Source organism: Mytilus edulis, chromosome 2 (genome assembly GCF_963676685.1).
Source record: "Mytilus edulis chromosome 2, xbMytEdul2.2, whole genome shotgun sequence".
Classification (NCBI taxonomy): domain Eukaryota; kingdom Metazoa; phylum Mollusca; class Bivalvia; order Mytilida; family Mytilidae; genus Mytilus; species Mytilus edulis.
This window is the reverse complement of record NC_092345.1, coordinates 104,909,779-104,934,700: the sequence shown is the minus strand read 5'-3', so window position 1 is coordinate 104,934,700 and position 24,922 is coordinate 104,909,779. Positions and strand designations below refer to the sequence as shown.

Genomic DNA, 24,922 nt, shown 5'->3' with positions numbered 1-24,922 from the left:
AATACCTGTAATGCTTTACTGTACACCGTGCCGTACTCTTTAAAGTCCCCGGAAGATGATTGTCTCCTTAGAAGAAAATATGCTGCTTTTCTAATCACCTCTGGATCAATGTAAGTAGATTCTGCCGCTTGTGCAAATGATTTTAACACAAACGCGGTCAACCTGAAAGTAATAACAGGATACACAGTTTTACAATGTTAACATTTCATGATACAAATCAATTTAAAAAGCAAATCTCTTAGAGAACCAAAGGAACTCCAAAACGCAGTAAGATTGGTACCATACCTTACTAAACAAGCACACCCTTTATTTTGATTCCAAACACATTCAAAATATGATATGACTATTTTGTTTTCTAGCGATCTACGACTGCAAAAACATGTCTCTACTGAGTTGAGATACATACAAACTATTTAGTCAACCCATTTGTAATGGTGACCGGTACACTTATAAAGTATTAACTGTTTAGGACATTGTTTATGTCCTGCACACTTCCTGTAACAGAAATATGTATAGTGTGAGTATGCACTAGCGTAATGTCTTTATTGATAATTGTTAACTCCATTCGATAGAGTAGAGTGCACGTTTCTGCTGAGAAAAAGGAAGTTGACATGCAGACAGTTAAATTCATCTTATTTATCATATGATCTAGTTGGAAATGTGTACATCTATGCATGTCAACATCAATGAAAGGATCCATATTTGACATGTTCAAAGGAGAGTTATGACAGACCCACTTCTCATTGTTCATTAAATTAATTTAAATACTTTGAAACCTTCAAAGAATCAACACATTATCATTTGATTTAAATATTTTTTTAATAATTCAATTTTACTATTTGTAGAATTTACCATGTAGAACCCTGTCTATCGGAGTTACCAAATGCACTAAATGATCCATCATGACGAGCATACGATAGCTGACGTTGATATCCTGTCACAAAAAAACATATATATAGTACTCAAATATCTGTTGATAGCTACAACTGCTAAATGACAAGAATTATAGCTGAAACATACAGACCTTTAAAATATTTATGTTATGTTTAAGCATCTTTATTGGTACAAAATTGTAAGTTACACAGCTCCTTTTTCTGTACCAAAAATCTGTAGTACTGAAAAGATCTATGTTACTGATGATTCCATAAAGAGTCATATCACGGGATAACGCAGCATACCAGAGAAAATTGTCTCGACCTTACAGTATCATATAGTTCCACTGATAAATGTATATCGTGACCAAATGTAAAATATAAAGTTGAAAATATAAAAATAGAGTTTTTATAAAAAAGGATCGGTTAGAAAATAATAGTAGAAACAACCTAAGAGTGTTCCTTTAAGATAAATTATTAGGTGAAAATATGCCTAGTCATAGGGCTTCACACTATCTCGGACTGGTCAATGCTTTTTGTCTACACTAAATACATTATCGATTTCATACATAGTTTGTATATTACAATTCTGTTAACCAACATTTATTAAGCACAAGTTCTGTACAATTTGATTTGACAACTATATAAAATTAACTGAAATAGTTTTACCTGCTGTAAGGAACTTGTCTATTTTAGCAACGATGTCATTTGTCAGTCGCTGGGTTACGTTTAGATATGCTGATACAAACACATTCGGTACAAATCTGACGAGGTTTTGTTCACCACAGCCGTATGACATCTGTAGTAAATCTTCTATTCCAGATAACGTTTTTCCAATAATGTCACCTGTAAAACAGTTTTGTTTTATGAATACATAATTTCGCTATAGAAATTTTATAGCTACATACACAATTCTGTAAAGCACCACAATTAATTGTTGTTTAATTATATTAGCAAAAAACATGTTAAAAAAACTCGTTGGCAAATTTAAAGAATTTTTATTCACATGCGTCCTAATTATTTCGATAAAATATTTGTCTACATTAATAATAATAAAGCTATTAAATATGTAGTCCATGTTTTAGATATTTTAAAGTATTTCAATACAAGAGATCCTAACGACATTACAATACGAGAAACCAGAAACATTTCAAAGTAAATAATAAAAATAATGGTCTTTTGTTTCATTTTGTTGACATTGTGAATTAGTAAAGGGGTTGTTAAATGTCATCAAAGACTCAGACTTGTTAAAATTGGTCATTTAAACTGCCAAACAGAACATATTATGTTATTGCAGTGTTGTGTTTGCAAATAAGACACGGTTTGAACATCATAGGATTGTAAACGGTTGGAGTAATTATGTATAAAAATGTGTTCAGTTGAAAAGACAATGCTGAGAAGTTGTCTATCCCGTTTATATCAATGATAAATATGTATAAGATTTATCATTGACATAGTCCGTGTACAGATAAATGTAAAAAAAGAAAATGTCCTTCATTCTTGTGTATGTTGAAATTTTGTATTTACGCCAGACGCGCGTTTCATCTACAAAAGCACTTCTTCAATTGAAAACAAAACTTCAACATCTGCCTCAAAATAGATCTGTCTGTCATTATTTTTCTTACCTATTACAGAAACCTTGATGAACTGAGATTCATTGATAACGTTTGGAGGGAATGTGACGTCCACTTCTGTCGAATAGGATCTTTCATTAATTAAATCTACTGGTATAGGTATATTATAATTCTGTTTTATACCCTCTGGCTAAAATAAAGGGAAAGAGTATGTTTAAACAAAACAAAAACTGAATCCTTGATTCCTACGAGTTATATAATTTTGTTTGGACACTAATGTTAAACTACATATCTTTCTGAATGTGTTTTAAGCTCATCAACCCTGTTAGGATACGAATTATATCACTATGTAGTTTCAAATAAGAGTATTGTGTGAATTGGAAAATCAAAATCACAGATTTGTTAAATCTAATGGGTTTTTTAAAGTATTTTTTCTTATTTTGCTGTACCTTTTTAGTTAAAGTAATTGATGCCTCTTAGAAAACTATTTATCATATCACGGGTTTATATGTTTGTCTTATGTTGTTACTCATAAGTTTACTTCCATCAGGCTTTTGCAACATAACATGGAGTAAATGTACATGTACAGCATTTGATTTTATAGACTATTTTATTCGGTAACTGTCACCCAGATCTTTACCCTATATCCGACATAGACTTTTTATACATTATTGGTATATACTGTATCTTCAAACCTTTTTGAATGTGAAAACTAAAATAACAACAACACTGAAAATTTTGAAACGAGTGATATCAGGTTTCAGATAGTTGTACAAAACCGTGAAAGTAGTTGTTAATAAACCTGATTCGTTATTTCAGTCTTATACCAAACATATCCATATCAATTAACTCAAAAAACAAAACAAAATAAATTACTTCAACTCTACATTTCAACTTTGAGACTGCTGCACTTCTATGAAATTATATTGAAATCTAACGTACCTTCACTAGAAGTTTTCTTTGAACTGCATCAGCAACTTTTATTGTTCTAGCTGTAACATCAATTAATGATGTCCCTATTCGTTCTGGGATAATTGGGAAATAAACGGATCTAACCGTGTCCTTCGGAACTAAAACTGTCTATCAAAATAAAAAACAAATAGTTCCTAATTTAGAAAAATATTGGACATATATGTTATGACACAAATTGACGCAAACCTACATATCCAGTAATGATAGTATAAGTTGCCAGTCCTTATTTTCGGGCAACACGAAAATTACAGCTGATTTATGACGTTATCAACCAATAACAGAATCTTTACATGGGAAAGACGTTCTTAGAATATGGGGGAGTTAAACACGTTTATGAAAGCTCAATAATCTCTCTAAGCCTTTACATTGATTAAACAGCATAGCCTACGAACAAATTTTTAAATAAGTTGGAAAGGGCATATATCATTATATCAGCACGAAGCACAAAAGAATGACAAAGCTTTTGCAAAAAGAAAAGAAGAGAACAACAAACCAGACACACAACTAACCATAACGACATCTAGAGGTTCACATACAGCTTAAACAACCTGAAATTTAATGTACTATACGCTTGTGGTGTATGCCCTTATATTTTTCAATTATCACATTTCATAGCGGTATAATACCGTAACTTTAATTATTCATCCCTCATTTTAAGGATTTCGTATTTTGTATTTACATTGTATCAGATATCAATTTTATACGTTTAGTTTTTAATATGTCTTTTGATTGAGTTAAGCAATTTTAATTGATATTTTATAGTCTTTCTATGTTGTGATGTTACACTATTGTTTCAGATAGTCTGTCTTTCTATGTTGTGATGTTACACTATTGTTTCAGATAAGGGTGAAGGTGTGGTACCATTAAAACGTTTAAAAACGCTGAAATTGTTTGCACTTGTCCTAAGTCGGGAATCTGATGTTCAGTAGTTGTTGTTTGTTGATATGGTTCATAAGTGTTTCTCGTTTCTCGTTTTATATAGATAAGACTGTTGGTTTTCCCGTTTGAATGGTTTAACACTAGTATTTTTTGGGACCCTTAATAGCTTGCTGTTCAGTGTGAGCCAAGTCTCCGTGTTGAAGACTGTACGTTGACCTATTACGGTTTACTTTTATAAATTGTGACTTGGATAGAGAGTTTTCTCATTGGAACTCATACCACATCTTCAAATATCTAAGATAATATAAAATCTACTTGTACGAGTTTTAGAACAAGACGTAAAGCGAGACTCGCTGTACCTATATTTTTATCCAGTAAAGTACACCCTCTCCTTGAAGCTTCAGTCATTTAATAAAAAATAGTTGTCTCTGATTTTTCAAAGAAATTGTCAATTCAAAACGTGGACATCAAAGATGATTCCAAAATAAATAATCACACAAAGAGAATACTAGTACTTATTCACATAAGTCTTACTCAACATGGAAGAGACTGTATATGTATAAGGTTTTTCTCCATTGTATTCATGGTGTTGAAATTGCACTTCTGTTTATTTTTTTGGTAACTAGTAATATATCCATCATTGTTGTAACTCACAAATATACATCTTTCCCTAATTGGGGCCCACATTTAGTTATGGAATCAGATGACTTAGAGTGCTCCGTTAGATGTCCGGGAATTTCTTTTTCAGATTTTTTGACGTGTTATTATCGTAGCGGGATCGTTGTAAAAGCGTAATGAGGACGTAGTACTTAGCATCGTGAAAACAGTTTAAAACTAATAAATAAATCTGGTTTTTTTCCAAGATTTAGCTATCAATACTGACTGATTTTAGTTCGTTTTTAAAACCTACAGACGATAAATAATAGTGCTGAATTATGTTTAATGGGCTGATTACACAAAACAGGTACGTTTATGTTTCCACTTGCGAGCCCAAACGATACTTTTCGAGAATTTAACATTTACATTCTAAATTTCGCATTTTATTTTATTACCTTTGTCCACTCTCTTCCAGGTGAGAACATAAGGTGTCCGTCATTATCCGAAAAACTTATATTTTCATTTTTACTCAGGCTGACGTGAACCTGCAATAATTAGAAATGTACATTAATTGTATACTTGTAATCAATATGCAGACTTTGAAAACTTCTTCCTGTAGTCCAGACCGAACTACTTGAAAGACGCTAAAACACGTACCTATTGTATAAATAATTGGTTTGTTCGCGTTCTGAATTTACATATAGTTATCAAAGGTATCAGGATTATAATTTGATTCGTCAGACGCGTGTTTCGTCTGCATAAGACTCATCAGCGACGCTCAGATCAAAATAGTAAGAAACCCAATCAAATAACGTTTGCCACTGGATTTTACCCAATAATAATCTGTTTCTTATTTGAGAATGAAATTGTATCTGAATGAAAATAAAGTAACTGTTCGAAAATGTATTTCTAGGTATTCCACTTAAATGGTTCTTTTTCTCGATGTTCTAGCGATTGTAAAAGCTAATCGAAATCTAATAATAGTTATCAAAGGTACCAGGATAATAATTTAGTACGCCAGACGCGCGTTTCGTCTACATAAGACTCACCAGTGACGCTCATATAAAATCTGCTGATTTGAAATAAATTTCATGTTTAATGAAACAAGATAGAAGTGTATTCATTTCTGTTCTTTTTAATTTTTTCCAGTGAGCAGCAATATAAAAACAGCTAATACTTTATGTAGTAGAGGGTACATTTTGATACTGTTTTCCAAATTTTGTGCTTACTTTTCTTGTTCAAATTAATCGTCATCCAGTATATAACTGCAGGTTTTTATGTGTTTTACTCTTGCATAATAAACAAGAAGGAGAATCGTTCACATTCAAATTGGTTCGATCTATACACGGTTTGTGACTATATCCATTAAAAGTTTCTGTAGCTCGTTGTTGTTGTCTTTGTCAATAGTTTTCTTGTTGTGTTTAGTTTTTGTTTTAATAGTCAATGCATGCTTTCCAAAAAGGCATTCGTGTTTTTATTTGTCTTGTTTTATTTCCTTGATGTCTAACCTCTCTTCCCTCTTGAAGGAAAAATTACACATAACAAATTTAATATCAAATTAGCATTTAACGTTTTGACTTACGTTAAGATCTTCTTCCATATAGTTAAATATTGTTGTCTGAAGAATTAAAATTTCTCCTCGCATAACAGAATACGGCAATTCTATTCGAATGAAGAATCTTTGAAATGTTGTGATCTGAAAAAAAAATTACAATTAAAAAATGTATTCTAGAAAATAAAAAACAACAAATATTATCAAAAGCTTATTTGAAAACACAATAGAAAGTTAAATTTAATCCGTATAAGCGCACTCACTTAAAAGTTTTACAGTTAAACGATCATATATGTTTAAGCTTAGTAATTGATGATATGAAACATTAATCTATATAACCATGACCAATAGGTATAATGATTGTGAACATGGAGCGCTGTGAAATAAAACATTCTGTAGAAACAATGATATAATTACATTTGCATTCGCTGATACTCCAAAACCAGTGTTTTTGTTAACTGCAAACGATGATGTTATCCACTGTGTAATAGTATCAGGAACAATCGTCTCTATTGAGGCATGACCATTTTCACTTAAAAGATAATAACATCTTGCATATACTAATTGATATCTAAAAGGGACTGAATGTTCACGCATCATTGTCAATATAATGAAATTTGATGCAACTGACGTACGAGTGAGAGGTTTAGCGCCATAAAACCAGATTCAATCCACAATTTTCTACATTTGACAATGCATGTACCAAGTCAGGTATAAGACAGTTATTGTCCATTCGTTTGATGTTTTTTATCATTTGATTTTGCCATTTGATTAGGGACTTTCCGTTTTGAATTTTCTACGGAATTCAGTATTTTTGTGATTTTCTTTTTCCAAAGCATAAAACAATTCATTATCACAACTTTGTTATGGTACAAAGAATTCTTTCTTTTTAATAGGAGTGACATTTTAAAATACTGTACACAGCTAATTTTGCATAGGTACTATTTCTGTACTAAAAATGTGTAGTACTAGAAATTTACTTTTAATATTTAGTATTATTTCTTTACTTTAAAGCTATTGTTATATTTAGGTACTTGTATTTTACAGTACTTGATTTGTACTAAATATTTTGGTACAGAAATAATACAATATTCCATGTTTGAAAATCATAACTTTATGAGATTTGAAATAGAAAAAACTTTCAAAATGTTGAAAAAGTAACAGATGTAACCAAAAATCTGTAGTACCTAAATTTCAAGTACAAATAAAGTACTGTAAAATACAGGTACCTAAATATTACGATAATTGTAGAGTAACAAAATAGTACTGAATATTAAAAGTAGATTTCCAGTACTACACATTTTTAGTACAGAAATAGTACCTATGCAAAAGTATCTGTGTAGATAGTGAATTTGTATACTACAGTACCGCATTTGTATATTAAAGAAGTGTATATGTTTGAAACATTATTGCACTTTAAATCGACTTTATGTCTATATTTTCAAATAATGATGTGTTAAGTCTACACGAAAATCAATGGTTTCTAACGACAAAAGTTACCTATATCACGAAATCTGAAAAATTAAAAGGTAATCCTATATCGTGAGTATCTTTGGCATCTATCGTTTGTTCATATGACAGTTCATTCGTTTGTTGTATTTGAGCTTTCGATTTTGCTATTTGCTAAAAAAAACATGCTGTTTAGAATTTTTCTCGGTGTTCGGTATTTTTGACATTTAACTTTTTGTGTACTAACATATAGACGTCTAATTAATGTTTAAGCTTGTCCGTCAAAGGCTATATTTTGTAATCGATCTATTCTAGTATTTTATTGGTTGCTTAAACTGTTATTTCATTTCAATTGCATATTAGTACACAAAGTGGTGTCGTAAGACGAATCACTGCATTCTTATTGCATGGATAAAACGAGAAAAAGCTGACAAAAAAATCCCTAAACTCTTTTTTTCAAATAGATAATATTCGTATTAAGCATTTTAAATAACATTTAACTAAAAACAACAACCATGTAGCCAAATTAATCGTATCGAACATAAAAGAAAGACAAAGCGGCTGATAGATCCTTATTGTTTGTGAAAATGTTATATTGAGATTTAGCTGAAGGAAATACAAATTCATCATTTAAACGGAAACTCATTTATGGAATATGGCACCGATACCGCATAAACCTGCTGCTACCTCTTATCAAGGAGAACCGATTAACATGAAAACTCAACTTACACAAAACAACATACAAACAATGTTTTATTTCGTCTTCAACATATTGTTCAATTTATTCTACTTATTAGTGCACTTTATACAATCAAAAATCTGATAATCTTTTTTTTCAAATGAGTAAAATAAATTACTTGTGGCGTGTCAAAAACGCGTTGAAAGCACTTGATAAACTACCTTCTAATATCGGTGCTTTCGAATATGTTCAAAGTTTTGATTTTCCTGCCCCGTTAACAATTCTTGGCCTCAAATCTCATTTAAAATTTTACATACATAATTAAATAGACTTTTAAAAAGTCAGAATACGAATATATGTGTTCAAACTCTTTTGTATTATTTCAAGGAACAACAAACACATGAAATTTCAATTACCCCCCCCCCCCCCCCCCCCCCAAATCAATTACGCCTGCTTTGTTATGATTTCTGCGTTCAAGCTTTGCAAACGTCTATCAGTAGTTCGACTGTCGCAAATTGAGTTTACATGGCGATACTAGTAGAGACAAGTAAACGAACACTACACGTAAAACAGTATTCGCTTGATCATATTTCTCCCTTTACAACAGTGTTCACATACTCGTGCTATCTGAAGTTTTATGGACTCATTATTCATAAATGACCTTAATATCGTAACCTCACCTTCAATACAGATATATCGAATGCATGGCTTTAACTGTTTTATTAAAAACGCAAAAGTATATAAAGATAAAAACAATTGGTGTACAATCAATTCACGAACTAGATGTAGTAGTAGATTGTGAAAAAAAATCATATAAGTGCATGCATCGCTTGACATAAAGAAACCCGTTGACTCATTCTGAGTTCTTTTTGTAACCTTCTAAAAAAAAAAAGCTTTCACCTTCTTTAGACCAATGAATCAGATGACAAGATAACAAGGTGTGATCACAATCTATTTGTCGATAAAACAAGATGACAAGGGCGATCAACATCTTTTTGTCGATAAAACATGACAAAAAGGACGATCAATATTCATTTATCGATAAAACAAGATAACAAGAGTGATCAACATTCATTTATCGATAAAACAAGATAACAAGGACGATCAACATTCATTTATCGATAAAACGAGATAACAACAGAGATCAACATCTATCAGTCGATAAAACAAGACAATTACGGCAAGTGTTCAACAAAATATGTAAGTCGAAAAAAAATGAAAACAAAAAGTGGTCAAAATAAACTCATCATAGATACCAGGACTAAATTTAGTAAATACGCCAGACGCGCGTTTCGTATACAAAAGACTCATCAGTGACGCTCGAATCCAAAAAAGTTTAAAAGGCCAAATAAAGTACGAAGTTGAAGAGTATTGAGGCATTAAAACAAGATATCAAGGGTCGATCTAAATATACTAGTTAATGAAGCACAGACAAACAAATTTAAAAAAAAATAGAAAAACACACCAAATTCTAGTAAAAGAAAATTGAACGACAAAACCAACGGTGCGCAGTCCATGTACAGAATCATATTCAAAACAAATAAACAGCTGCTTCCCATTCCAGAACAATCGTATACTTATTTAAAGTTGTCTTTAATATAAATTTATGTTATACTAAAAATAAACAGATAAGATGCAAATTTATCTATAAAGAAAGCATTCTGCAATAAAATTACTGTTTTTTACAAATAACCTTAAAAACAATTCCAAATAGCTTATGATATGGTCATTAAACATAGTTTTGGTATCCTTTAGTACATGTATTATTGTCTGACTTATGTTCCAAACTATAACTGGTTGTAGAAAAAGAAACTATAAAACACAACACTAATAGATTACGTCACCATTAAGAAATATAAGTGACGTCATGAACACACCCCCCCCCCCCCCCCCCCACCATGCAATTTACTCATAAGGGGTCACCATGTAATGCCGTTTAACCAATCACAACGTCATAATTTACCCGCGGTACGATATTGACGATTTTTGTTTCAAAGATATTAATAAATCATCTTATAAATAGTCACACAAAATGTCATCTATGACAAAACTAGCTATAAGAAGTCGACTGACAGTATTGATGTGATAGTCATTTAAGTAGGTCTTAACTTATCAATCATTTCTACATCGTCATTTTGTTTCTATCGATAATGGATTATAGGATAATAGATAAACTTGACTGTCGCTCTTGTATCTTTCTGGTATCTTTCGCCTCTCTTTTTGTATTTTACTCATTTTCCTAATATATAGCGATGTGGACCATGTATGTTGAAAAAAGATGTCATCTGACACATATTTTAAACAAGAATTCCCAAATATGATAGTTGCAAAGTTTAATTTCAATTTGCCAAGTAGTTTTAGAAGAGAAGATTTTTGTAAAAGCTTACTGGCGACTTCAGTCGACAAAAAACGACTAATAAAACATTATAGGGAAAATCTCACACTGGTCCTTTGGGGGAAAGCTGAAATGAAGAAGTTTTAAGATATCGAACATAACAAGATTAATGATTATAATATCACAAAGTATAAATAGATCATGTTTCGCACAAACTTTCTTGGTTTAAATCGCCCCGCTATTATTATTACAGAAACTTTCGTTTCCTCTCCTCGATCTCTTCTCATCAAGTGATTGAGATCCCAATAATTCAGAATCATTTAAGCCGTAGCAGTACTATGGAGCAGGTATGTTACTGTATGAAGATATTTTTTTATAAAGTATGATTTATAAAACAGAAAGCAAATTGCTTGCAGCAGGAATTGAAAGCATATTTTTTTCGTATTTGCATTTAATTAACACTTGGATTATAAATCCTACGACCCCTATGATCAGCCCCTGAAAGTCAATGGTTGCTCCCTGATTATGTATGATTAAGTAATCAGTCGTATGTAAAGATATTAAGAAATACGACAATAAAATTGAGGATGGAAATGGGTAAGATATGAAATCTAGAAATTGTTTTGGGAATACCGTTGAAGATAAAGCTATGTATTTCTTTTTGTGCTAAGTGAATTTTGATATGATATTAATTAATATAAGAGCACTTAGTTTTTATATTAACCTCGTTGTAGTATTCAGCCATAACCATGTCTCTGGGAACTTTGATCTTTTCCGTTGAGGTTCTGTTAATGAAGGAGTTTGTGAGTCATCTGCAGCCGCGGGGGTTGCTGATATCCCCGGAGAAACTGTGGTGCTTGTGGTCATCGCAAAAGTTTGGCTGCGTATTGTTGTAGCTCGAAATCGCTTTGTAGCAGTCTGTTGATTTCTTGGTGCTTTAGAAAAGTTACATTACAGCGAATGTATTTTATGGTATCACTAGAAATGCATTTGATCAATGTTTCATTGTACTTGATAAATGCATTCCTAATGTTGTAGTGTAATTGATTTGACATAATCTATTCTAGAAAATATTTGCATGTAGAAAAAACTTTGATGATAAGTATAAAGAAGACAGGAGTTATTATTTACAGTTACAATGACTTGAGGCAGTACTGCCAAATAAACATACTGTTCACTGTAAATGTTTACTCGCACAATTTAAGAAATGAAAAACAACACTATATAAATTGATTTCATTCCTAGCGATTTTCTTTTTCTAAATTATTCAAACATTTATAAACTGTTGATTTTTAAAACGTTTGTTATATATCACGGCATAATGGAAGTGCTGACTAAATAGCTGTTAATATCTTTATTAAGAATATATAGGGTAAAGACTTAGACTGAACAGAAATTTTTAATAATAAATGACCTGAAAGAGCAATGTTCCAAAGGGACAACCACACACACACACACAGACACACACAAACACACACACACATAAAAAAATATAGTGCAATAAACTTGAGAGTGCAAGGTTTATAATTAAAAAAATCAATTACCTGAAGTTATAACAAGGTTCACGAACTCAAGCTATCTCATGTTTCAATAACATTTACCACAAATTAGTCAAAATCACATTTAACAGTTCTTACAACAGCGTGCATATACATCGCCAAATACTCACAACAACATTCACATACTATTATTCATGTTATCTCTAGTAAATTGCAACATTATTCATTTAAACATTCAACATGTTCAACTCCAGTTACAGCAGCATTTTCGCACTCAAATAATCTGTAGTTATTTAGAACACCATTCAATCATACTCAATATATCTGTTATCTCCAGTTACGACATCATTCACCCACCCATGTTATCGTTGTTTTTACATACTGATATACCTATTGTTTTTCAAGTTGGCCTTTCGTGGAACCGTTTTGTCTAAAAAAAAACTTTTACAATTAAACCGCCTATTAGACTTTGTATATACATGTATTAGTTGATATCTTATTGGCTTTACTGATATATGACATTCATATCTCATTTTATCATTCAATACTTTCCACATTTATTGAATGCGAGACTACAATTTGGTGGGTATAATTTGATTGCTGATTCGTGTTGAAAAAATCAAATGAAGTATATCAGTCAGGTTAGATATGATACATATATTAGATAAAATTGTGCTTGATACTGAATTGTTTTTTTTATTAACCCAAGAGAAATTTAATACAATAACAACCAATATGACAGTTTTAAACGATCTGGCTATATCAGTATATGGTAAAGACAATGCTATAAATAGATGTACATGTCTCGTGAGTCAATTGAGAAATTTGTCGACTCATTCTGTGTTCTTTTTCTAATTTTATATCTATTTACATTAAAATTCGGGTTTTCGCCCTCATGATCGCCATCATAAAGATGACAAGACAATAAGTGGAGTTCAAATACAAAACACACAGAACACAAATAGAAAAAAAACAGTCAGAAACAAGTCAACTAATTATTAAGTACTAGTACAAAGCAAATATACAAAACGAACACAATCAAAACAAGGGTGCCAAATAAAATTTAGGATCATATTAAAAAAAAATACAGCTACTTCCAATGCATATACATATCTACTCTTTAAAAATTATTTATGTTTCAAATTTATGTGTAAGTAAAGTTTCTGCAATAAAATCACTTCTTTTTCTTTAAAGTTAAAAATGTATTGCTTACAACAAAAAAACTGACTTTTATTATTATTTATTTGATACAATCTCCAGTCGGGTAATTCATCTAAAATGTTATAGGACAATCATCTATATTCCATTGATTTGTATTTTGCAAACGGTACCTTTAAAAATTACCTTAATGGTCCCGCTACAGTCGATATCATACTATATATATATCCTCTAGTCCTTCTCTTCTGGTGATTGAAATCCAGAAAGTTCAGAATCTTTAAAGCTACATCACTTTTATGGAGCAAGAAACGTAATTGTTGAAAGGATTTTTTTTTAAAGTGTGATATTGAAACATGAAACATGAAATAGCAAATTGTTTCAGCAAGAATTATAAACAATATGCCAAAAGGACAACTACCATCTCAATACACAAACGCACACACACACACACGTAACCTATATCATACATGCACAAACTCTTGGACGAATTAAAAACAATGTACCATTACTTTGAGAGTACATGGTTTAAAACGATCTAAACAAATTTTGATTTGAGTTTATAACAGCGTTCACTAACACTAAGTATCTCAAGTAACAATCACTTTTACCCCAAGTAAGTCAAAACCACATTCACTAGTCCTTACATCAGCATGCTCATACTTTTATCATCTCCAAATACTCACGGCAACATTCACATACTAGTACCCATGTTATCTCTAGTAATTTACAACATCATTATTCATTTAAACATTCAACTCTAGTTAAAACAGCACATTACCAGATAATATATTACAAAAATACCGAATTCTATAGTAAATTCAATAAATAAAGGCAACAGTAGTATACTGATGTTCAAAATTCCTATATCGATTGAGGAAAAACCAAATTCGGGTTACAAACTAAAATTGAGGAAAACATGTCACATATAAGAGAACAAAGACACAACAGAAACACGAAGTGCAACACAGAAACTCTAAAATGCAACGCAAGCAAACAAACTGACAAAAGAAAATGTATTGGTCAATAAATAAAGGCAACAGTAGTATACCGCTGTTCAAACTCATAAATCCATGGACAAAAAACAAAATCGGGTTAACAAACTAAAACTGAGGGAAACGCATTAAATATAAGAGAACAAGGACACAACACTACAATGTAACACACACAGAAACGGACCAAGCATTAGACAAAATCAATATTGAACATTTAATTAGCCTATTGTTTATGTATATGGTTTGTTCATAATACATAAGGTTCAATTTTCTATATAACCAGAGTTCCCCATATGAAGCTACCCGTAGAATTATCGGGTAATCATGTAACAGTTAATTATAGACTTTATAGAGCTTGTGTCGGTCACTTGCATATTCAATAATTGCCACTTTTGTGGGGAAAAGATCATCATTTAAATAAAATTAAGATTGGAAATGGGGAATGTGTCAAACAGACAACAAACCGACCATAGAGAAGACAACTACAGAAGGTCACCAACAGGTCTTCAATGCAGCTAAACATTCCCGCACCCGGAGGCATCCTTCAGCTGGCCCCTAAACAAATATATATATATATACTAGTTCAGTGTTAATGAACGCCATACTAAACTCCAAATTGTACACAAGAAACTAAACTTAAAAATAATACAAGACTTACAAAGGCCAGAGGCTCCTGACTTTGGACAGGCGCAAAAATGCGGCGGGGTTAAACATGTTTATGTGATCTCAACCCTCCCCCTATATCTCTAGCCAATGCAGAAAGTTAAACGCATAACAATACGCACATTAAAATTCAGTTCAAGAAAAGTCCGAGCAAAGACTGTATCTCTATAAAGAGTTTAATAGCAGTATCAATCATTTTAACAAATGTGCCCCTCTGGTCATTGTTTGTTATCTAAGAGTTCAATTTTTTCCTATTATAGATTTCATAATGATATTCAAATTTATGGCAAAACTTATCATTTAAGAAAAAAACTCCTACAAATAGTCTATAAACACTTTTAGCAAAAAAGCTTTTTCGTAGACCTAATCTTGCTTATCATTTTTACTATTGAAATCTTCTATTTACTTTTTCTTATCGTTTTCAACATAATTGGTATACACACATATGAGTGTTTAAAATAGTCATTTAAAGGTGTAATACCAATACTGATTTTCCGTTATTAGTCTTTGTCCAAAAATTGAGCAGAAAAAAACGTAATATAAGAAAATGCCGAACTTATACGAAAATTCAAAACGGAAAGCTCGTAATCAACTGACCAAATCAAAAGCTCAAATTCATCAAACAAATGAATAACATCTGTGATATTCCTGACTTGGTACAGGCATTTTCTTATGCAGAAAATGGTTGATAATACATGATTTTATAGCTAACTAAACCTCTCACTTGTATGACAAAACAAACAGACATAAGATGTAAAATGTTGTCTTTTATATCGAAGTTATCTTTGTTTTTAATAAAGAAATACTTGACACTAGTAATGTTTTTATCCTGTCCAAGTCCAAATTTCATATAACATTTCTCTCTGCATATAAGAACATAACCATAACTGGAATAAAATTGAGAAAGGAAATGGGGAATGTGTCAAAACGACAACAACCCGACCATAGAGCAGACAACAGCCGAAGGCCACCAATGAGTTTTCAATGTAGCGAGAAACTCCCGCTATCGGAGGCGTTCTTCAGCTGGCCCCTTAAAAATATGTATTCTATTTCAGTGATAATAGACGTCATACTAAACTCCGAATTATACACAAGAAACTAAAACAAAAATCATACAAGACTAACAAAGGCCACAGGCTCCTGACTTGGGACAGGCGCAAAATTGCGGCGGGGTTAAACATGTTTATTAGATCTCAACCCTCCCCCTGTACCTCTAGCCAATGTAGAAAAGTAAAAGCATAACAATACGCACATTACAATTCAGTTCAAGAGAAGTCCGAGTCCGATGTCAGAAGATGTAACAAATGAAAAATAAACAAAATGACAAAAGTTATCTTATCAAATGTTCATTGTTCCTCTGGTATATTTCGTCCCTCTTTTTCACCCCTTTTGTGTACAAATTTTAGTAACTATGTTACCTCAAGTTTCCAAAATATTCTTTAGAAACACCAAATTAATATCAATATATGTTTACTGACAAATTCAAGATAATATTGTTTTAGACCTTTTTTAGTATGCAACCTATGTTATTGTGGTATTACACCGAAAGTGTAGTATTCCCTTGTGAGGAGTCAAGAGTCGATTTCAGCATTATTACTTATTTGTAAATCTTGCCTTGCTTAAAACTTTCTATATGTCTAAATATTAGATATGAAAGACAAAAGAGAAATAAGAAAATATACACAAAGTGCAATAAATTTGATAAGGAGTAGACTGAATATTTGACAAAGTTGACTTATCGGTAGTTCGTGTTTTGCTTCTTAAAAAATCTCCTCTTCATTCAATATAGTTTCAATATTAAAGTCAAACATGCTTTTAAACGGTTTTAAACGGTAAAATGTGAGAGTAATAACTCCTATAAAAGAGGTACGAAAGATACCAGAGGGACAGTCAAACTCATAAATCGAAAATAAACTGACAACCCCATGGCTAAAAAATGGACAAACAGATAAACAATAGTACACATGACACAACATAAAAAACTAAAGAATAAGTAACACAAACCCCACCAAAAACTAGCGGTGATCTCAGGTGCTCTATAAGATGTTTTTAGGCAAATTTTACGTAATAGATACTAGGCAGACCTCAAATTTTTTGGGACTTCTACCATGTCAGTTTTACTACCATCTAAATTTGGTTTTTAGATTAAATACAAAACTTGAACTTTACCAATATGTAATATACATAGCCATGCCGGACATGTTGATTAACAAGCGACATCATCGGACACATTGTTTAAACAATATACCACAGTACTTATTGTAAACAAATTTGGCACAAATTGGTTCTACAGTTTTCGAGAAGAAGCTTTTTGTAGAAGTTAACAGACCACAATGCACAAGAAAAGTTGTTTGGAAAAGCTCATACTGGCATTTGAATAGTAAGCAAAAAACAGAAATGTTTTCGATATCTCACGAAAAAGTTTAAAGGTTGTAATTAGCAAAAGCTGTTAACATTTATTAAATCCATTCCATTTGAGCGCTTGATCAGTTTATTAACATTGCAAGGATTTATAATGTGCTAACCAACAGCAGCTTTAACGGGCAATGATTGTTAATTGGGGAAGGATTCTAAACAAGTTGTATTTTCAAAAATAAAAAATAAATAGTGAGCAGCAAAAACTAAACTAATTTGTTTTCCGAACTGAGTTCTAAAAATTACTTGGGTATATATTTATATATCTTATCCCCTCCAATCACCCTTTTAAAACCAGATGGCTGGTCCCTAAATATGTACGATAATGTAGTTATCATAACTATGTCGTATTTAAAGTTTATTAGGAACAAGACAAGCTAAAATTGAACATCAAGTTTATGTTTCTAGAACCCCCTTGAAGATTATGTGCTATGTGTTTAATTATCCGCTGAAAATCTTTTTTAAATTTAAGTTTTAATCACATTTCTTAAAAGACGCTTAAATTTGCTATAAACCTCGTTGTGGTATTCATCCATAACCATGTCTCTGGGAACTTTGATCTTTTTCGTGTAGGTTCCGTTAACGAAGGAGTTGATGTAACTGTGTCTCCTGAGACCGACGGAACTGTTGTACCTGACATCATAGTGCTTGCCTCTGACATCATCAACGTTGTTGATAACACTCCTGTTGTTGTGTGTCGCCCAAATCGCCTTGGAGGAGCTGTTACTCGAGATCGTTGTGCTTTGGAAAAAAGTAACAGTACTGCGAATATGTTCAATTGTTTTATTCACTATGCATTTAATTAAAGTTTCTTTTTAATAATATAAATATATTCATGATGTTTAATTTTATTATTACTGAAATATATTCATTTGTAGAAAATATTTGGTAGACGATCTGGTATTACGAAAGAAATTGATTACTTGTGACAAGACTTCAAGGAAAAAAATGTTTCACGATAAACGTCCACTGACGATTCAAACAATACATTATAAACTCCATTCGTCCGAAATTATCTGGATTTACCTTCTCAGCAACAAGGCCAAAAATTGGAAATTAAGCCAATGATAAATAAGAACCGAAATGGATGAAGAGATATCTGATCAAAACAGGACCTAGGAATATAATTCGAATCCATGTGCAGTCAACTTGGACCGATGGTGTTGAAATCTTAGTTTCTCAAAGGAGAGGCGAAACATACCAAAGAAACATTCAAACTCATAAGGCAAGAATAAACTGACAACGCCATGGATAAAAAAGAAAATAGCAAAACAGAAAACAACAGTACAAAAATAACTTAAAAACTCAAATATTTGCAAAACTAAACCTACCAAAAAATGGGGGAAATATAGAATTTCAGAAGGATAAACATAACCTACTCGACATGTGGCATCCGTCACGGTACCCTTTTAGGTACACGCCCGATGATAAATTTAATTATACAAGTCACATGCGGGAAAAAGGGATAGGAAAATTATAACATTGCCTGATTTAAAACTTTTTTTTTAACTTTTTTTTTACAAAAGAACAATTTTAGAACAATTTGTTACAAATCATTTCAGTTCATGTTTATACCCTAATTAACTATATAAAGGAGTGGAAATCTGAATACTTTTCAAAATATTTCACAATTAATGATATGATTTGGGAAGGAATTCTCTCACGAACTAAACACTATTTACACACACGCACACAGCCATTTCATAAGTAAAAACCCAACTGCGCACAGTTTTGGCATTGATTTTTACAATGAATCCCTGGACTTGACATTACTTGACGTTCGAATAGCTGTAACAAACTCTAACTATTTTAAGTTACAACATCATTCATATACCAATTTTATATCCAGTAAGTCAGAACATCATCGACATGCTCATGCTACCTCCATTAATTACAACATCATTCATATATGCTATATACAGAAAGTTAAAACATCATCGACATGCTCATTCTATCTCAGATTACAAGAACAGACACACGTCACCTTAATATACTTATTCATTCATTCACATGCTCACGATACCTCTAGATTCTTACATATTCATTCACATGCTCACGATACCTCTAGATTCTTTCATATTCATTCACATGCTCACGATACCTCTAGATTCTTACATATTCATTCACATGCTCACGATACCTCTAGATTCTTTCATATTCATTCACATGCTCACGATACCTCTAGATTCTTTCATATTCATTCACATGCTCACGATACCTCTAGATTCTTTCATATTCATTCACATGCTCACGATACCTCTAGATTCTTTCATATTAATTCACATGCTCACTATACCTCTAGATTCTTTCATATTCATTCACATGCTCACGTTACCTCTAGGTTCTAACACATTCATTCACATGATCATGTTACCTCTAGGTTCTAACTCATTCATTTACATGCTCACGATACTGCTAGATTCTAGATTCTTTCATATTCATTCACATGATCATGTTACCTCTAGGTTCTCACACATTCATTAACATGCTCATGTTACCTCTTAGTTTTCACACATTCATTCACATGATCACGTTACCTCTAGGTTCTCACACATTCATTAACATGCTCATGTTACCTCTAAGTTCTCACACATTCATTAACATGCTCATGTTACCTCTAAGTTCTCACACATTCATTCACATGCTCATGTTACCTCTAGGTTCTCACACATTCATTCACATGATCATGTTACCTCTAGGTTCTCACACATCACAATATTAGTCACTATAATTATAAACATCGAAAGGTGGCCCTATCCATTATCAATAATGTGATTGTCAGAAATTGAACATTTCTCATTAAATCGTATTATAATAACTCGCTATTCATCAGTTAATAACTTACGTGGCGCTCCGACTAAGTTACAGTCTGTTAAAACATACATCCCACTATTCTGTAAAGCACAGAAATAGAATTATATTATTATTTTAAATCTCACTGATTGTGTAAATCAGTCCTCACAATTGTTTATCTTTCTTAATGTGGTTATATCATTCGGTATATATGTGTAAGAATTGAAGAAGGCCCTTTTCCAGCTTTGGACATGCCAAAATAACTTATTTAAAAAAATTGATGTGTTTCCCTCAGTTTAAGTTAGTAACCTGGGATTTATTTTAAATCAATTTATGACTTTCAAACAGTGGAAAACTACGGTTGCCTTTATTTGTCGGTAATCCTTCTAGATATCTTTTAAACAACTCTTTCAGAAAATCAGTAATTTGCATTTCTGAACTGAATACATTTTACTGATTTGATTATAAATTTGGACCTTGTTTTTCTACAATGTTACAATCGGCGAAAGACATCATATCTCTTCTTTTGCTTTTCTGAACATATCAAAATATATCCTACGTTTTAACAAAGTATGAACAAATTCTATCATTTTTAATGAAGACTCCCATACCACCTTAACTTTCTTGTTTCCAAAGATGAACACATGAAGATTTTTTATTATGATTTTAATTTCAGAAAAACGGCATTTACATGCATACTCTACTTATTCAAAAAACTCATCGGTGACCTTTCTATGACAAGAAGAACATCTTCCAACGGTATCAAGTCAAATATTTTTAAAGGGCCTTCCATATACTTGTTTCAAGATAATGGTAAAAATGACTAGAAAAATGCATGTTTTCAAGATATTTGGCAATTTCCCGTCACGAAAATAACATCATTCGTTAGCACAGTCATTACCTCCCCTGTACCTCAATCTTATGTTCTTACTTCTTAAATTATTGGAATACTGTAATACATACGGAAAACACTGCATTTGAATCTCGTCCATTATCAGGTATTGTTGTCAGAGTTTCCCAATTACTGAGCGATGGCGAGTAGGTATAATCATATTTCTTTAATTCCGACAGCACCTATAAACAAATAAAAGAGTATTGTTTCCTTCCAAGGATATGACAAGAATACTTTGATGATTGAAAATTCTATTCACACAAATTTCTTTTTCATTATGTGTTTATTATCAAAATATTTCCCTTTGAACTTAAAAAGATTTTGAATCAAATGTTTTGTTTAAAAGAAAATGTACATAATCTTCATATTAATCCAAGAGTTTCAAATGTTATCAGTAAAAGTAAAAGTTAGGTTCTTCACAGTTGATTCCCAGCAAACGCCTGCTTTTATTAGATATAAATTTTCAATAATACTCTGAGACGGATAGAGCTATATAGAAAAGAGTAGCCAGGGAATAATACATACGTCTGCTGCAGTAATGTCATTCGCTGATCTCAATAATAAAATACTTTTGTCAACCGCCAGAACATTCACTAATGACCCAGGGTCTGCAGTAATATGAAGGACAACGCGATCAGCAGGTTCAGCCATGTTCTTGTCAAATTTTATCGTAACCTGTTGAGAATTAAACACAAAACTTCAAAGTACAGCTGTTTTAGAAGTGCATATATCTTTATATCTGTAATTTAAGACTACGTGAAACGTCAATAGTATTGATGAAACCTTTAAAAAGTCTCTGTGAGTAGAATGATGAATATAAGTGTTTTCAAACAAAATACGTAAACTGTGACAGTATCAAATTTTTATTTTGTAAACATTTTTTGAAAGCATTCTTACATTTTAAAGATTTACCTTGTTTTTTAAAACGTCCTGTACAGAAAATGTAACGGCATCTGCAACTATTTCGCCGTCTGCTCTAACGTAATACACAATCATCTTAGCCGTCGGTGTCATATCATATGTTATAGAAACCTTGTGTTTCCTTGAATACCTCATCTTCATATTAAAAAGTCCACTGTCCACAAGTGACCCTTTTGCAAAAATCTGTATTAATAAACGATAAAATCGTTTACATAAATAGCTATATATATATATATAGCAAGGTCGTCAGAGTTTTTCTTTTGTCTTTTTTTTCAGTGGGTAATATTATTAATTGCAGTACAAGCTAGATATGTTTCATCTTAAATTGATATAGAGCATTATATATGGCTTTGTAAGGTAGTTTATCGTTATATATTTCCGTACATAGACTTTTCTTATGCTTTTCCTAAATGAAAATTTTATTATGCATAATAAAAAGTGTCAGTCACCCTGCTATTTTATAAGCTACAAGTTGCAAGGATTGTTCAAGAAAACAACTCACTTTTTGGGGACTTAAAAAATTCTATAGGATAGAATTTTAAAATGAAATATGAAAAGGTAATATTTATAATGTGCTTTAAGAAAATTAAATGGTACCACCGAACGCAATTTCTTGATACAAGTAAAAATATAAGATTTCACTATCATTCCTGTATAAAACTGTTACTATAAGGGCTTTACCCTCAAATCCCTAACTGCAAGTTATCAGTTATCTTCTTTATACAATTCAAAAGTATAACACATAACTTACAAATTTGTTTCAAAATTTGCAGATTTAGGCAAAGAACTTAACCGTTTATGTACTGCTATTTTACAATCCAAGATGGTGGTATACAGCAATTTGACCTAGAGTCACAACTTTGCATTGTTGAAACCTGTTTATTACAATAATTCTTACCTGGTAATTACAATAATGTATTTTCTCTGTAACTTGTACAATTATGTGTAGAATACTTCCAGGCTGAAAAACAAATATAATACTTAATATAGATTTGACCATACTATTTGACACAGTAGAAATTACACTATAAATTGCTAAATAGCATCTTATAATAATTATCAGAATAATTAAGGTTTTAAATGTGATCAAAAAAGAGGAAATTGATAAACAGTAAACCTGCAACTTTCCTTTGTATCGAGGATTTAAATGTTTCAAACTGCAGACTATTTTGGGGGGAAATTGATAACATAAATTGTACCTTGTTTCGATTTTATAAGTAAACAAAGGTAAATCCATCTGGATAGCTGAAATTAATTATGTGAAGAAAGTACTACCTACATAAGTACAATAATAAAAAAGCAGAGCTCCGAGAAATTCAAAACGCAAAGTACATAATGGCAAAATTAAAAGCTCAAACACATCAAATAAATGGATGACAACTGTCATATTCCTGACTATAGCACTGAATTAAGATGAAAAACATTGTCAGTACATAAAAGCTATATTTCAAGTCCATCGTTTATTATTTGTAGAGTTGCGGAATATTTATCAACAAAGTCTTGGTATCTTCCGATGAACTTTTTGGAATGAGGATGAGACGTTCTTTGACAAAACCTTGGTTCATCAACTTTAAGCTTAGACACTGGTAACATTTTATAAAGTAGCAGCTGCAAGCTCTTGAATACCAAATGAGTTGGAAAATATATACCAAAAGCAGGTGAAATTGGAATATTGCTACTAAAGTGTCGATTCACTTAATTTATCATAATAAAGCCAAAACTACATTTATATATTCAAATCTAATGAAACTGACTTATGTATACTTTTATCACGTGACTTTCATCAACGAACCTGAACAGTTACTCCACTTCTTGTTCTTATCTGAAGATAGTTACTACTCGGAGATGTCGCTTTATACAAATACTTATTTGTCAGATATTTCTTTTTGTATATTACCTAAAAGTATAGGGTTAAATGATGGATTAAGAAAATTATAGATAATAATTAACCTGATTTGTTTGTTTTACGCTTCAATTCTAGTTTTTAATGTTTAGGTTTTTTTTTTATTATGTTATGAATTGTTATATAGCATTGATTGCATCTGTATCACCATCTTTTGAAGGCCATATCTATTAACAAGTGAACGAAGATTTCAACATTTTATTGTATTTTCGTGTCATAACTTTACTAAAGAGGCTTCAAACTCAATTTAAACATAAAATCCAAATTAGATTCGTGTTGTTTTGATTATAAATAAAGGCAGAATTTTGAAAAAATATTATTTCTTATAGGAAGTCAGTTCGGCCCAAATACAATTGAGAATGGAAACGGGGAATGTGTCTAAGGGACAACAACCCGGTAAAAACAGAAGAAACAGGACAAAGCAACCAGTGGGTATTCATAAACGGTTTGAAAATATAAAAAACAAGATGTGGTATGATTGTCAGGGACAACTCTCCACAGGAGACCAAAATGACACAGAAATTAACAACTATAGGTCACCGTACGGCTTCAACAATGAGCAAGAAAAAAAAACCTATCACGGGGCGGGCTTTAGCTGTCCCATAAAAATATCTGTATTGTCAACTTGAAAATCAATAATACAACCTCATTGAATCCGTTGTCATGTTAACTCCTTAGCTGGAGATGGGTTCCGCATTTACTTGGCATGTTCGGCTTTTTAAAGAAAACAATTATCAACAACGAAGGTAAACAAGGGTGAACCGATTTAACCCGCAA

At 31.7% G+C, this 24,922-nt stretch overlaps 1 protein-coding gene across 2 annotated transcripts in view; it reads right to left on the bottom strand.

Annotated features, from left to right (window-relative positions):
- The window catches only part of LOC139513794 (CD109 antigen-like), a 57,288-nt gene that overhangs the window by 13,407 nt on the left and 18,959 nt on the right, over window positions 1–24,922 (bottom strand). The window contains exons 13-27 of one of the 2 annotated variants that reach the window (XM_071302604.1): window positions 24,035–24,139; window positions 23,141–23,203; window positions 22,234–22,425; window positions 21,847–21,996; window positions 21,393–21,503; window positions 20,482–20,530; window positions 18,152–18,377; window positions 6,864–6,978; window positions 6,477–6,590; window positions 5,350–5,439; window positions 3,389–3,526; window positions 2,498–2,636; window positions 1,542–1,718; window positions 853–934; window positions 6–162 (exon numbers count right to left, since the gene is read on the bottom strand). In XM_071302604.1, the coding sequence (XP_071158705.1) occupies window positions 6–162; window positions 853–934; window positions 1,542–1,718; window positions 2,498–2,636; window positions 3,389–3,526; window positions 5,350–5,439; window positions 6,477–6,590; window positions 6,864–6,978; window positions 18,152–18,377; window positions 20,482–20,530; window positions 21,393–21,503; window positions 21,847–21,996; window positions 22,234–22,425; window positions 23,141–23,203; window positions 24,035–24,139 (1,908 nt within the window). Of the gene's footprint in view, window positions 1–5; window positions 163–852; window positions 935–1,541; window positions 1,719–2,497; window positions 2,637–3,388; window positions 3,527–5,349; window positions 5,440–6,476; window positions 6,591–6,863; window positions 6,979–11,633; window positions 11,845–18,151; window positions 18,378–20,481; window positions 20,531–21,392; window positions 21,504–21,846; window positions 21,997–22,233; window positions 22,426–23,140; window positions 23,204–24,034; window positions 24,140–24,922 lie in introns of both variants that reach the window. The other variant, XM_071302605.1, reaches the window with a different exon arrangement.